Source organism: Rhipicephalus microplus, chromosome 7 (genome assembly GCF_043290135.1).
Source record: "Rhipicephalus microplus isolate Deutch F79 chromosome 7, USDA_Rmic, whole genome shotgun sequence".
Classification (NCBI taxonomy): Eukaryota; Metazoa; Arthropoda; class Arachnida; order Ixodida; family Ixodidae; genus Rhipicephalus; species Rhipicephalus microplus.
Genome location: NC_134706.1, coordinates 128,972,841 through 128,985,343, shown reverse-complemented (window position 1 = coordinate 128,985,343; position 12,503 = coordinate 128,972,841). Strand labels below are relative to the sequence as shown.

Here is a 12,503-nt window from a genome sequence, read left to right as displayed (position 1 = left end):
CCGAACGATACCCCAAACGAACGACCTGATCCGCAGCGCCTAGCAATTTTGCTCCCGGTTCGACGCCCATACTACTGCGATTGTCAATTAAAAAGCAATCATTCCGCATATTTGAGGCACCAAAAGAACACGTCAATAACCTTTATGTGTGTCCTTTTACTAGAAAAGGCGTACATAAGTAATTCTAAGGACCGTAGCATTTATAACGCTGTGCAGACCATGCAACGCTTGCACCAAAAGGCAAATGTAGATGACACGGTGATGGCACCTACCCATTGCCTTGCGTTCTACACTTTATCACCTCCGAGAAGGGCGCGCACACCGCGTGCTTTGTTTTCCGAATGACTGTCAAATAGCGCAAATGTCCCACATGTAACGTGGCATGATGTGCTCGTTCACCTCCGCTGCATGCTCGAGGCACTCTAACGCAGCGCCTCCAGAATACCATTCACTTATTTTCTTGCGCAGAGCATCAAATAAACTTTCTGTTCACTCTCTCCAGACACAAGAATACGACGAAATTTGCAGTGTAACATGCAGATACGGGGCCAATTTTTTTTCGACGACTTTAGCATCGTCAGATCGCGCTGCGGCACTTTGGCGTACTTTGCCCGCTTAGAGAAGGGAGGCGACGCTTCCTCGTGTGCCCTTATCTCGCGGGGGGAGGGGGGTATCGTACGTCTTGGCTGGTCTCGGGCTTTACCAGGAACGATTCTGGTATAGTCCCCGGGCGCACAAAGGTCACTGCAATGATTGCAGTCTCTGTTTGCGAAAATCACACGCTTTTCAGACACAGAGAAGTGGCAACTTAGACGCTTGCTCGCGTTCATCTGCACCTGTGAGTACATTACGTGCGTTTTTTGCGTGTGAAAAATGCGGAGTACGTTTCGATCTCCTTTCCATTCTGCGCGTGACCTTCCAATTTGTTGCTATCGCATTCATTGCTTGCCTTTGCGGCAAAGCTGTGACGTTTTTCACACTGCCAGCTTGCTGGATCGGCCACAGGTAGCAGTGTATAACAGGGATTAAATGCAGAAGCGATTATAAACAATTTTGTGGAACGAATCGCAAATCTGGGCTGAACAGTATATACAGCTCGTGAAACACAGGAAACAATAAATTATAGCAAACATAGAATACTATTGGTGAAAATACTGGACATAAAATACATAGATCACAAACAAAAAAGTGTTGTTTTAGGACAAGTAATAATAACGAGAAGGCGAAAATATGTTGACAATGCGTAGTAGAGCGCATGTCCAGACAGCGCTCTTGTCAGCAACAAAATGGAGGTAAGATTTATCACTTTACTTTTATTATCACATGCTAACCAGGCACCAACGTAAAGTAGGGAATAGACATGGGTTCACACAATAGTGAGAGTGTCCACAATCTGCATAGCTTCAATTTACATCTCACCTGTGTGATTATCCCCGGTTGTGGGAGTCCACCCATAGTGCCCATGGTGCCCAGCCAATCTTTAGTATGTGCATTGGTGATCATAGCGGGCATGACGGAGTGGTAGGGCTTCTTACGTGGTCCGAAGCAATTTGGATGTCCAGGAACTCGGTTGAAGGCTGAACCCCTTGACTAAGTACAAAAAATAGGACCGATTGAGAGTACAAAAATTATGAATAGTCGATAAGCAGCATATTTGGTAACTTTTTCGAGAACAAATGAACTTTCATCATCATTAAACATGCTTTATTGGTACATAACTTATCTTGAAGAATTTCACTTCTATCGTAAAAAGCCCTCTTGTCGTCAAACTAAGAAACGTGCAGCTGTATGAACCAACAATATCTACCAACACTTTTTACGAGTGTGCTCTTGTGGACACACTAACTCAAAACTACACTGTGGATAAAAATTAAATCACTCACTATTATTAGGTATTGAAAAGAGAAGTTTGTATATGGTGACTATGAATTGCAACATATCAGTTCGGCTTTGATTCGCTACAAAAGTTCTCTGACAGTAAGCGAACAATAAAGGAATATTTGGAAAAAGCGGCCCTCGTATGTGTATGCTACACTGCAAATGATGACAAAAGACAATGTCTTCTGTTTGGAGGTGCTACCTCAGATATGAATACCGTCTGGCATAAATGTAGATAAACGAAAATTTTATTGGAACGCAGACTAATTGGTAGGTGGCTTTGTTTCTTTGCTTGTTTGTTTCCCAGGACTCATGACTCACACACACTCAGGGGGATTGGCCAAGAAAGCGTAGTGAATATTTTCGGTGAGCAATATAGCTATGTGTAAAATTGAACTTCTAATATAATATGAATGATGTAAGAAAAACCACATAAATAGAGAGTAAAGAAAAATGAAAAAAATGAATTTGAGAAATTTTGAGATTTCAGGTGTTTTAAACACAGCTACGTTTACTTCACTTCACCATTCAGTATTTTTCTTTAGGATACCAAATAATAAACATTTGATTGAAGATCACAATGGGATACATTTTGATGCCCTTCTTCTTCTTCTTCTTCTTCTTCTTCTTCTTCTTCTTCTTCTTCTTCTTCTTCTTCTTCTTCTTCTTCTTCTTCTTCTTCTTCTTCTTCTTCTTCTTCTTCTTCTTCTTCTTCTTCTTCTTCTTCTTCTTCTTCTTCTTCTTCTTATTCTTCTTCTTCGTCTTCTGATGGCTCATACTCGATGCGAGGATTGGCCGAGTGTTAGACGATTTTGTTTTTTGTTGACGTTCTTACGAAGCTATATACCATTCCAACTTTTTCGTTCATAGTATCATATTGTCAGCAGAGCGCAATACACACTGCGGCCTTAAGAATTACGTATCTATGTATTTCATAAGGAAAGACACACGCTACCTAATACTCCCGTATTGATGTTGCGCCCAAATATGCGCAATATTTTCTTTTTTATTGACAATGTTCACTTATATGAACGCAGCCAGGAGATCAAGATGGATGGGCATTTAGTGAGGGGTTAAATTTTAGCTAGGGTAACTGAACTCATTGACAGACAGACAAAGAAAAAAACAGGCAGACAAACCAGAATTGCTGCGTTGAACAATCCCAAGAAAGACTATCCTCTTCAAAGGTTAACCACAATTGTGCTTTCATCGGTTCTGCCGTTTGTTGCATGGGCAATATGGCAATGGCCCTGCTTCGAGGCCTGCTCATATATGCCACGTACGAGACTTAGGAGAGAGCAGTGTTTAATTTTATAAAATTCTAAAAATATTTACTACAGACTAATGAATGAACATCCTTGTAAAACTGTCTAAACTGCGCAGCTGAGAATTCGCCTACTTCTGTTGGCGCGTCACTCGCGTTTGTGTGAGCTGAGGCTGCGGATTCAGAAGCAGTATTTCTTGAAGCTCATCTTGCGTCTGAGTTTTCTGCCGGTGCCCCGCATTTGCAGACGTTCGACCTCCGCTTCTGTTTTTCGTAGATTTGCATTTAGCTCCTAGTTTTCAAGTTTGACTAGCTCGATGAGATAATTTAACCCTCTGGCGAAGCTGCCGTTTACTGGCAAGCATGAGCTGGTGTTTCGAACGGCTGAACCTCCGCGCCACGAGCCCTCATGAACACTAGTCTGAAATTTATTGGTTCTGTTGGGCCTTCTGATGACCAATATTGGTACATTGAGTGGTATGCCAGGCTACTATATGATACGACAACCTGTATCATTGTTCCAAGCTTAGTAACATTCCCTTTTCTAAGGAGAAGTTCTTAGAAATTATATAGAAGCCATCCATCGGCTGACATGTACAGCTATCAGAAACAACCGTGTGCACCGTAAAAATTTAATATTTGTGAACTTTTGCACAAGCATCTCTTTGGTCGTGCAATGCACATAACATAAGACAACGTTTAGGACCTGTCCAATGGGACGCGCACGAATGCTAAATAGATGATGAAGCGCTGAGTTGTGGTGAAAGAAGATGAAAACTATCACGCTGATGCTGCACGGAAACCGCGTCAGAGGGATTGCTTCTATTTACCGATAAACGTGACAGTTACACATAAGTTGCCACACAGTACGTGAGATTTTGTATAGTTTGTTTTCCTTGGTGGTTGTCAGTAGTTTCTGAGCACAGCGTACAAAGCAGCAACAAAGAGAGTAAGGCTAGAATGAATGATTCGCGTTCGATTTAGTTTTTCGATTTACAGATATTGCATCTCTTCACACAGCTATAGCAGTTGTGAGGGAAAAGAACATTTTTCACGTAGAAAGCATACGCCTACGCTGAAACGACAGATACCGCCCCGCCGCGGTGGTCTAGTGGCTAAGGCACTCGGCTGCTGACCCGCAGGTGGTGGGTTCGAATCTCTGCGGCGGCGGCTGCATTTCCGATGGAGGTGGAAATGTTGGCCCGTGTGCCAGATTTGGGTGCACGTTAAAGAACCCCAGGTGGTCGAAATTTCCGGTGCCCTCCACTACGGCGTCTCTCATAATCATATGGTGGTTTTGTGACGTTTAACCCCACATATCAATCAATCAATTGAAACGACGGATACTTGCTACAATTCCAACAAATGTCTGTACTATGTATATTACCTGAACGCAAAATCCATGTTCTGTAACCACAGCACATCCGAAAAACATCGAGTTGCTTCCCATCAATGCACACAAGTTTCCAGTGTCATCAGCTGCCGCCATGAATGTAGTACCAAAATATCCACGCGAGATTGAACCTTCCAAACACCTGGCGTCAACTCTTCTGCAAGTAAAGTAGAACGAAATCGACTCGCTATTTGTAAGACGTATGCTTGATTTGGTTATTTCGTAGTAGCAGTAAAGCAGCGCCTGTGAAAGAAAGCAACCATGCAAATGGAAACGACATAAATCCAGGGCCCAGTAACAAATAAAAGTGCACTCAGTAGTTGCACATAATAAATGCAGTGTGCACATGAATAAGCAAAAGAATGGAAGTGAAAAGGTATAATATAGGGACAATCCTACTTTACGTGTAAAGCGAGTTCTATAAGGCATCTGTTAAAATTCTCTGAGATCATAGCACATTGCATGCTGATAACGCATTTCCTTAGCATTTTATCTCTGGGGCTTCAACAACCTTTCTTGCTAATGCTTGAAGATTTCGGACATGGCGCCAGTGTTCTCAAGTTTACTTATGCATCCAAATTTCATAATCTGCAGCGAAGATCGGTAAGCTTGGATGTACTCAGCGCGTGATCGTGTGGGTGAACATATCAGTGCAGTAAACTTTTAGGGGCGAAGCTCCTTAGGGCGTGGGCTGTGCGTCCCCTGTATGTAGCCACCTCTCGTTTAGTTCTTGCAGTGTTCACTAGATGGCGGTAGCGTCCCTTGTATGTAGCCACCTCTCGTTTAGTTCTTGCAGTGTTCACTAGATGGCGGTACTTGTATTTGATGATGAAAAGATGCAAGATGTTATAAACTAGACGGCGGCACTTGTAGTTGATGATGAAAGATGCGAGATGTTATAAAATAGGAATGATGTCACATATGGCAGGTGTCATTGGTGGAAGGCAATCGTTCGATTTAGTGCAGCGACGTACGCTAGGCGGGAGCATTGTAATAAAATCGAGTGGGCAAAATGTACGGAAGATCCATGGTTTACCAGGTTTTCCTCCAGAGCTTCGCCCACTCATCATCATTCACTTCGTGGATATGGCGGCACTTTTTTCTGTGTACCTACAGTAGCAAGTACAAATTCTTGGGAAATATTTTCTTCAAAGTAAATACTTCTGATGAATATTTCATATTTATTTGCAGAAAATAAAACAAAGCAGGCAAATGCCTCTTTTGTTGACATAAAAAGTATTTTCTATAGGATAGAACAAGATTCTCTTCTTGAAAAGTTAGGGTAATGCAGTGACAGCTATGAGGCGGTGACACACCGAAAGCTTACCGGCACAGCCGCAGGGTCGTTTTCAAAGCTACTAAGCATAACACTTAATGCCACTTATTCAGAGTATAAATGGATAGTCTTGTTACCGAAAGGTGGTGTCTTCATAGCATCATGAACGGTTGTCACCTTAATTGAAATAATTTTAGGTAAATTAGACACTGTTGAAACAGCACCTCATGCCCATGCAAGAGTCATGTATTTTCAAGTCCATTGATGATTTTGTTATAGTCTATGGATGTTATAGAATGACTTGAGAGACAACTCTTCCACAAGGTCGTGGTTCACAAGCTCGCGGTTCACAAGCATCTGCTTGTGAACCGCAACCATTTAGTTTGTTCAGTTTGACACTCAGTTTAACCAGCATAGTGAATTGCATGTCATCCTTGACATACACGAGCCCTAATGCACCCCGCTGAGAATTACCGAAGTGCCAATAGTGATTTCTCGCAACAAAACTATCAGATGCAATCTGCTCAATATGTTCATCCAAAACTCACAGCTTCACTGACAGCGTCTGTTTCCATGACAGTAATTACACTTAGACAGAAGTGATCGCCTCCTCTTTTCATCTTTATGCCAGCTTTTGATGAAGTACTGATAGCTCTGCCACATATTTATTTTGGCGTGGTGAAATGTTGTGCATTAGTACGCAAATATCCACACCTGTCAAGTTTGATCGTATCCGCGCACTCTCCCGCACGCTTCTGTGACAGCATCTCTTCGAGCGAACCCCCTGCGCTGCTGTCTCCAATGTATCGCAGCCCGTCACTCATAGCACACCGAAGTGCTTCGATGACGACGTGCTCGAACTGCCCAGAAATGTGCTGTGAACCTGCATAAAACAAGGGCTTCATTGAACAAACTACCTTTTTTTGCCAAAATAAATACGGGTTATCCGCGATTGTACCAAACGAGGTGGTGCTGCTCAGCAGCGTTTCGATAGCAATTTCTGCAGTGTTTTTTATGTCCTAATAATTGGCTGCACCTTAAGTACAAAACACCATACAGCATCAATTTATGTGACCGTTGTCGATGCTCTGGTGCGCTCCATAGTCGATAAACAACGTCAATGGCGACAAAGCTCAGTATAACAGATTCTTCTAGTTATCTCTTCGGCTAACTTACCACTCTCCGCTTGCGCGGTCGCCATCTCGGAAATAATGTCACCTGCGTATAATAGGCCGAAGGCCAGAGCTGCTCTCGCCCTAGAAAGAGAGAGGGGGGCGCGCGTGTTCTACGCTCAAGATTTGATGAACAACTTTCATAAATAGAATTTTACTAAGCTGCCCAACTCTCGGCCGATCCCTCAGGGTGAAGGTGAGCGAGAAGTTGAAGACCTACGTCTATATATTAGTCCCGACGGACGCCCTTTTAAAAAACCAGCTTCTTGGCGATTTATTAAAACAAATAATACTTCATAGGACTCGTGACACTATAAACTGTTACTTCTTATGTATTTTTTTTACTTTTAGCTGTATAAGCTGTGCTTTGCAATGATATGTCAGCCTAGTTTAATGCTACGGTATGAGCCGGGCTGTAGTATGTGCCGGGGAGGTAGAAGAGGAAGACGACGTTGTCTGGTGCGGCCTGAGTACTCCATCTTTACCACGACTGCCGAACTTCATCCTCACCCTGTAAATAAATCTACCTATCCTTTAATTCAACCGTAACACTTTTGTGGTGAAGGCGCTGGGTAATCAACCAAGACACGACGCTTCAAGCGCCTGATCTACGACGAATCCACCGTCTTGCTTGACTGCCCCCGTTACCACTGGCAGCTGAGATGTCTCACGGCGAAGAAGGAAACCGGATCCCCGCAGCTGCAGACCTTCTACCAGTCCCAGCAGCACCGCTAGTACCAGGTTCGCGTGCGGCTGGTCCCTGGTTGCGTCAGGATCTGCTAGTGCCTCACACATTCGGTGGCGAATCTGGCGAGAACGTGGATGCCTGGCTCACACACTACAAACGGGTGAGCAAATACTACCAGTGGGATGCGGTGACCCATCTGACCAATGTAGTATTTTTCTTAACGGACAAAGCACTCGTGCGCTACGAGAACCACGAAGATGCCCTCACATCATGGGATAGCTTCGTTTCTGAAATAAGACCGTGCTTCGGAGACTCCGTAGCTAAAAGAAAGCAGGCAGAACAAACGTTACTGCAGAAAGCTCAGATCCCAGGAGAGACGTGCACGACCTATGTCGAGGCAATCTTGAAGCTCTGCAAGATTGTCAAACCTTCTATGTCAGAGGAAGACTAAGTTGGCCACCTGTTGAAGGGCATTGCCGAGGACGTGTATCAGTTCCTCATCAGCAAAGACAGCCTTGCTACGGTGACCGACGTCATAAGCCATTGTCACACATTCGAGACCCTGAAGATGCGACGTATCACCCCCAAGTTCGGTCGCCTACCGAATGTAACCACCGTGGCAAGTGTTGACAAATACACGCCGCTTGATCTCGCGCTGACAGTACGCCAGATTGTTCGAGAAGAGCTCACTCGACACGCTCGCCCGACGCCGTACGAAGCTACACCCGCACTGCCTTCCTCTTGCCTCCCCGTGTCAATTGCCACAGCAGGCATCGATGACTGCAACTACAGGCCACCCTCACCACCGAGGTCACAGCGCAATAACTACCCGCTACCGAGGTACGAAGACCGCTTCAGTTACCCCCATCAGCTAGCCAACACCTAACACGACCCGAACGAAGATGCACCCGTACCACCACCACGTCAGCGCAATGCCTTCCAGGAGTACAACGCATACCGTCAAGCCCCTGTGTGCTACCGTTGCGGTATCGCCGGGCATATAGCTCGGTTCTGTCGTCGACAGAGAGAGCAAACATCCCGATATCGTTCCCCATCAGAGTTTCCGCCAGTGGGCACTGGTCACAACAACGGTCATTGGCTCGCCTATTGCAGGAGTACCTCACGGCGGGGAAATCACCGTGGCAGTTCTCCCGCTTCTGACCGTAGTTTGACGCCTTCATCTGGCCGACTGCATTGTTCCCCTTCGCCGGGACGACGCCTGTCATCACCGCCGCCGCGGGAAACTAGCCAGCGCAACCGATGGAGGTGAGGTCGCAGAACAGGATTTGCCTCAGATGCCTCCGCCAGTTATAATGTCCAAGAACAAGATACGTGGGGAAATAGAAGGCTTTTGTACAAGTGCTTTGGTGGACACTGGTGCTACGATATCAGTTATGAGTCTTTCTTTCAAAAGTCGCATTGGCCGCAAAGTTATCTTTACTTGGGGCGAATCAACAAGGTTTCGTGGTGTTGGTGGGAAGTACTTCATCCTCTTTGAGTTTGTGCCGTCAATGTCTTATTGGCAGGAAAGGTGTTCCCAACAGAGTTTCTTGTGCTGCGACATTGTACCCACGATGTGATTCTCGGTCTTGACTTTCTCCAAGGATGTGGTTCTTTCGTCGACTGTAGAAGCGGTGAACTTTTCGTCAGCGGTGACATTGTTCCTGCCCTCGTCGATGAGGCGCCGGAGGCCACGAAGGATGCTCTGATTGTTTCCGATGAGCTGACAGCGCCGCCATGGTCAATGAGGTCAGTTGCGGTGTTCACCCCAGAATCTGCCACATCTTTTGACGCCATCGTTGAACCTGCCATCGTTCAATGTGCTAAGAAAGGTATACTCGTCCCTCGTAGTTTGGTATCTGTTGATGAATGAGCAACCTTTCTGTGGGCACTGAACTGTTCACCAATGCTGGTTTTGCTCCCTCGAGAAATGAAGCATGGCGTCTTCGATGGTTCCACAGAAGGTTCTGTAGCGGTGGTTAAGAACGATGAAAGCGAGAAAAGTACAGTCTCTGGCAAGCGCAGTTGCTCTTACGAGTCGCAGATCCTAGGCATGATTGGCGCCACTTTGCGGTCACACGAGCAGCAGACGTTACGCCAATCGTTGAGGCGACATGCTTCTGTGTTTGACTTTTGCCAAGAGGAGAAGCCACTACCTTTACCATGTTCTCGTGCTCACCATAGGATTGACACCAGCACTGCCCATCAGATCCGACAAAAGCCTTACCGAGTGTAGTCTTCAGAACGAAACGTTATTGCCGACCAGGTTCAGGTAATGCTGAAGAAGGGTGTTATTGAAGAGTCGTGTAGCCCGTGGGCAGCACCGGTCATCTTGGTTAAGAAGAAAGATGGTACCTGGCGATTCTGCGTTGATTACAGAAGACTCAACGCCGTGACCAAAAAAGATGTATATCTGCTGCCTAGAATTGACGATGTTATTGACTGCTTACACTCGGCTTCGTACTTTTCTTCAACAGACCTACAATCAGGATATTGGCAGATACCTATGCACCCTTCAGACAAGGAGAAGACCGCATTTGTGACGCCTGATGGACTGTACCAATTCAATGTGATGCCATTTGGTCTTTGCAACGTTCCGCCACTTTTGAAAGGTTTATGGACTCTGTCCTTCGTGGTCTTAAATGGGAGGTGTGCTTATGCTACCTGGATGACGTCGTCATTTTTGGGCGTACCTTCGAAGAGCACAACGTCCGTTTAAGCCTTGTCTTATACTGTGTCGGAAAGGCTGGCTTGATTTTGAACTCTAAGAAGTGCCGGTTTGGTGAACAACAAGCTTTAGTCCTCGGTCACGTAGTTCACAAAGACGGTGTCAGGCCGTATCCCCGCAAAATCGAAGCAGTCGGCCCATTCAAACCACCCCAGACACTGAAGGAACTTTGCAGCTTCTTGGGCCTATGCTCCCATTTTCGCCGCTTTGTGCCCCGATTCGTGGACGTAGTACACCCACGAGCTTATTGTGACGAGCTTATTGTGAAAAGACAGCCCATTCAAATGGACACCTGATTGTGATCGCGCCTTTTCTGAACTGAAATTTCTACTTACATCTGAGCCACTTCTTCGTCATTTCGATCCTTCTGCTCCTACAGAAGGGCACAGTGACATAAGTGGAATTGGCATCAGAGGTGTGCTTGTTCAGCGCCATGATAATGCAGAGCATGCTGTTGCTTATATGAGTCGATCTCTAAGCAAGGCTGAAATGAATTATACGGTGTTTAGCGGCTGTATTCGCCATTCAGAAGTTTCGATGTTACCTCTACGGTCGTCCATTTACGATTGTGATAGACCATCATTCATTATGTTGGCTTGTTACCCTCCGAGACCCTTCTAGCCGCCTTGCTCGATGGGCTTCACGCCTTCAAGAATTTGACTTCAGCATTTCGTACAGAAGTGGACGACGTCATTCGGACGCTGATTGCCTTTCTCGCCTACCTATGACCACGACGGAGGACAGTGCAGATACCTTTGACATCTGTTTTGCTGCGGTCTCTCACACGTTTCCTGACGCCAATATTTTCAAACGAGATGAATGATTTATCTTTAGACCCATTGTTCGTTGACGCTCGGAATCTCAAAGGCAGTGGTCGCTTTCGAATTCGTGATGGACTGTTGTGCAAAACGCATTACTCAGCAACCGGCGCACGTTATTTACTGGTTGTACCTCAAAGTGTTCGATGCGACGTTCTCCGTACTATGCACGATGATCCAACGTCAGGATACCTTGGGTTCATTCCCACCCTGCATCGAGTGCAGCAGCGTTTTTACTGGCCCCGAATGCGAGATTTTACAAAACAATGCGTTTCGAGCTGCGAGAATTGCCAGCGCTACAAACGACCTACCAGTGCACCGCACAGCCTTCTTCATCCCGTAGAACCGCCTACTACGCCTTTCGAGCCAGTGGGCATCGGCCTATTGGGCCCGTTTCCGCGATCTTCGAACAACAACCGCTGGATAATAGTGTGCGTAGACCACCTTACGAGATACGCCGAAACCGCTGCGATACCATCTTCTACAGCTAATGGCGTCGCTGCCTTTTTGTTACGCTCCGTTGTTCTACGCCATGGTCCACCTCAAGTAACCATCAGTGACCGTGGTCGCCAATTCATCGCGGACGCTGAGAAAGAATTGTTTCGCCTCTGCACTTGACAGTTCAGACATTCGACACCATACCATCCCCAGACGAATGGTCTTGTAGAACGTACCAATCGAACTCTTACTAACATGCTCGCAATGTACGTCGCGTCCGATCACAAAAACTGGGATAAGATCTTACCATTTATTACTTATGGCTACAGTACAGCGAAGCACGAGACCACGGACTTCACGCCCTTCTACCTGCTCTAGACTCGATCACCACGCAGCTCCTTTCATACAATCCTCCCATTTAAGCTACATGCTGATGAGTCCGTGGCCGAAACATTATTCCGGGCTGAAGAAGCCCACCAAATTGCTCGCTTGCGAACACTGGCATCACAAGATCGCTCCAAGCAACGATACGATCAACGCCATGATGCCATTTCATTCCGCAAAGGTGAGTTCGTGTGGTTGTGGACCCCCCAACGAAAACCTGGTTTATGTCAGAAGTTTTTACCGCAGTACACAGGCCCCTACGTCATTGTAGATCGCTTGACTGACTAGAGGTACGTTGTGGCACGCTTGACGACACCTTCTCGTCGGTCAAATCGAACGCAGTTGGTGCACGTGGCTCGCCTCAAGAAGTTTCATCCCTCTAGCGACATAAACTTGCCCAGCGGGCTTCATCTGTGAACGGGGGATTGCTACGGTATGAGCCGGGCTGTAGTATGTGCAGGGGA

The 12,503-nt window shown here is 46.0% G+C and overlaps 2 protein-coding genes across 2 annotated transcripts in view; both read right to left on the bottom strand.

Annotated features, from left to right (window-relative positions):
• Nucleotides 1–4,686, bottom strand: part of LOC142767074 (glutathione hydrolase-like YwrD proenzyme) — a 44,595-nt gene extending 39,909 nt beyond the window's left edge. Inside the window, exons 1-2 of the mRNA XM_075868294.1 lie at nucleotides 4,530–4,686; nucleotides 1,420–1,590 (exon numbers count right to left, since the gene is read on the bottom strand). Coding sequence (XP_075724409.1) covers nucleotides 1,420–1,590; nucleotides 4,530–4,631 — 273 coding nt within the window. The 5' untranslated portion in view covers nucleotides 4,632–4,686. The remainder of the gene's footprint in view (nucleotides 1–1,419; nucleotides 1,591–4,529) is intronic.
• A 64-nt stretch (nucleotides 4,687–4,750) lies between these two features.
• The window catches only part of LOC142767864 (glutathione hydrolase-like YwrD proenzyme), an 80,333-nt gene continuing 72,580 nt past the window's right edge, over nucleotides 4,751–12,503 (bottom strand). The window contains exons 6-7 of the mRNA XM_075870112.1: nucleotides 6,526–6,694; nucleotides 4,751–4,778 (exon numbers count right to left, since the gene is read on the bottom strand). Coding sequence (XP_075726227.1) covers nucleotides 4,751–4,778; nucleotides 6,526–6,694 — 197 coding nt within the window. The remainder of the gene's footprint in view (nucleotides 4,779–6,525; nucleotides 6,695–12,503) is intronic.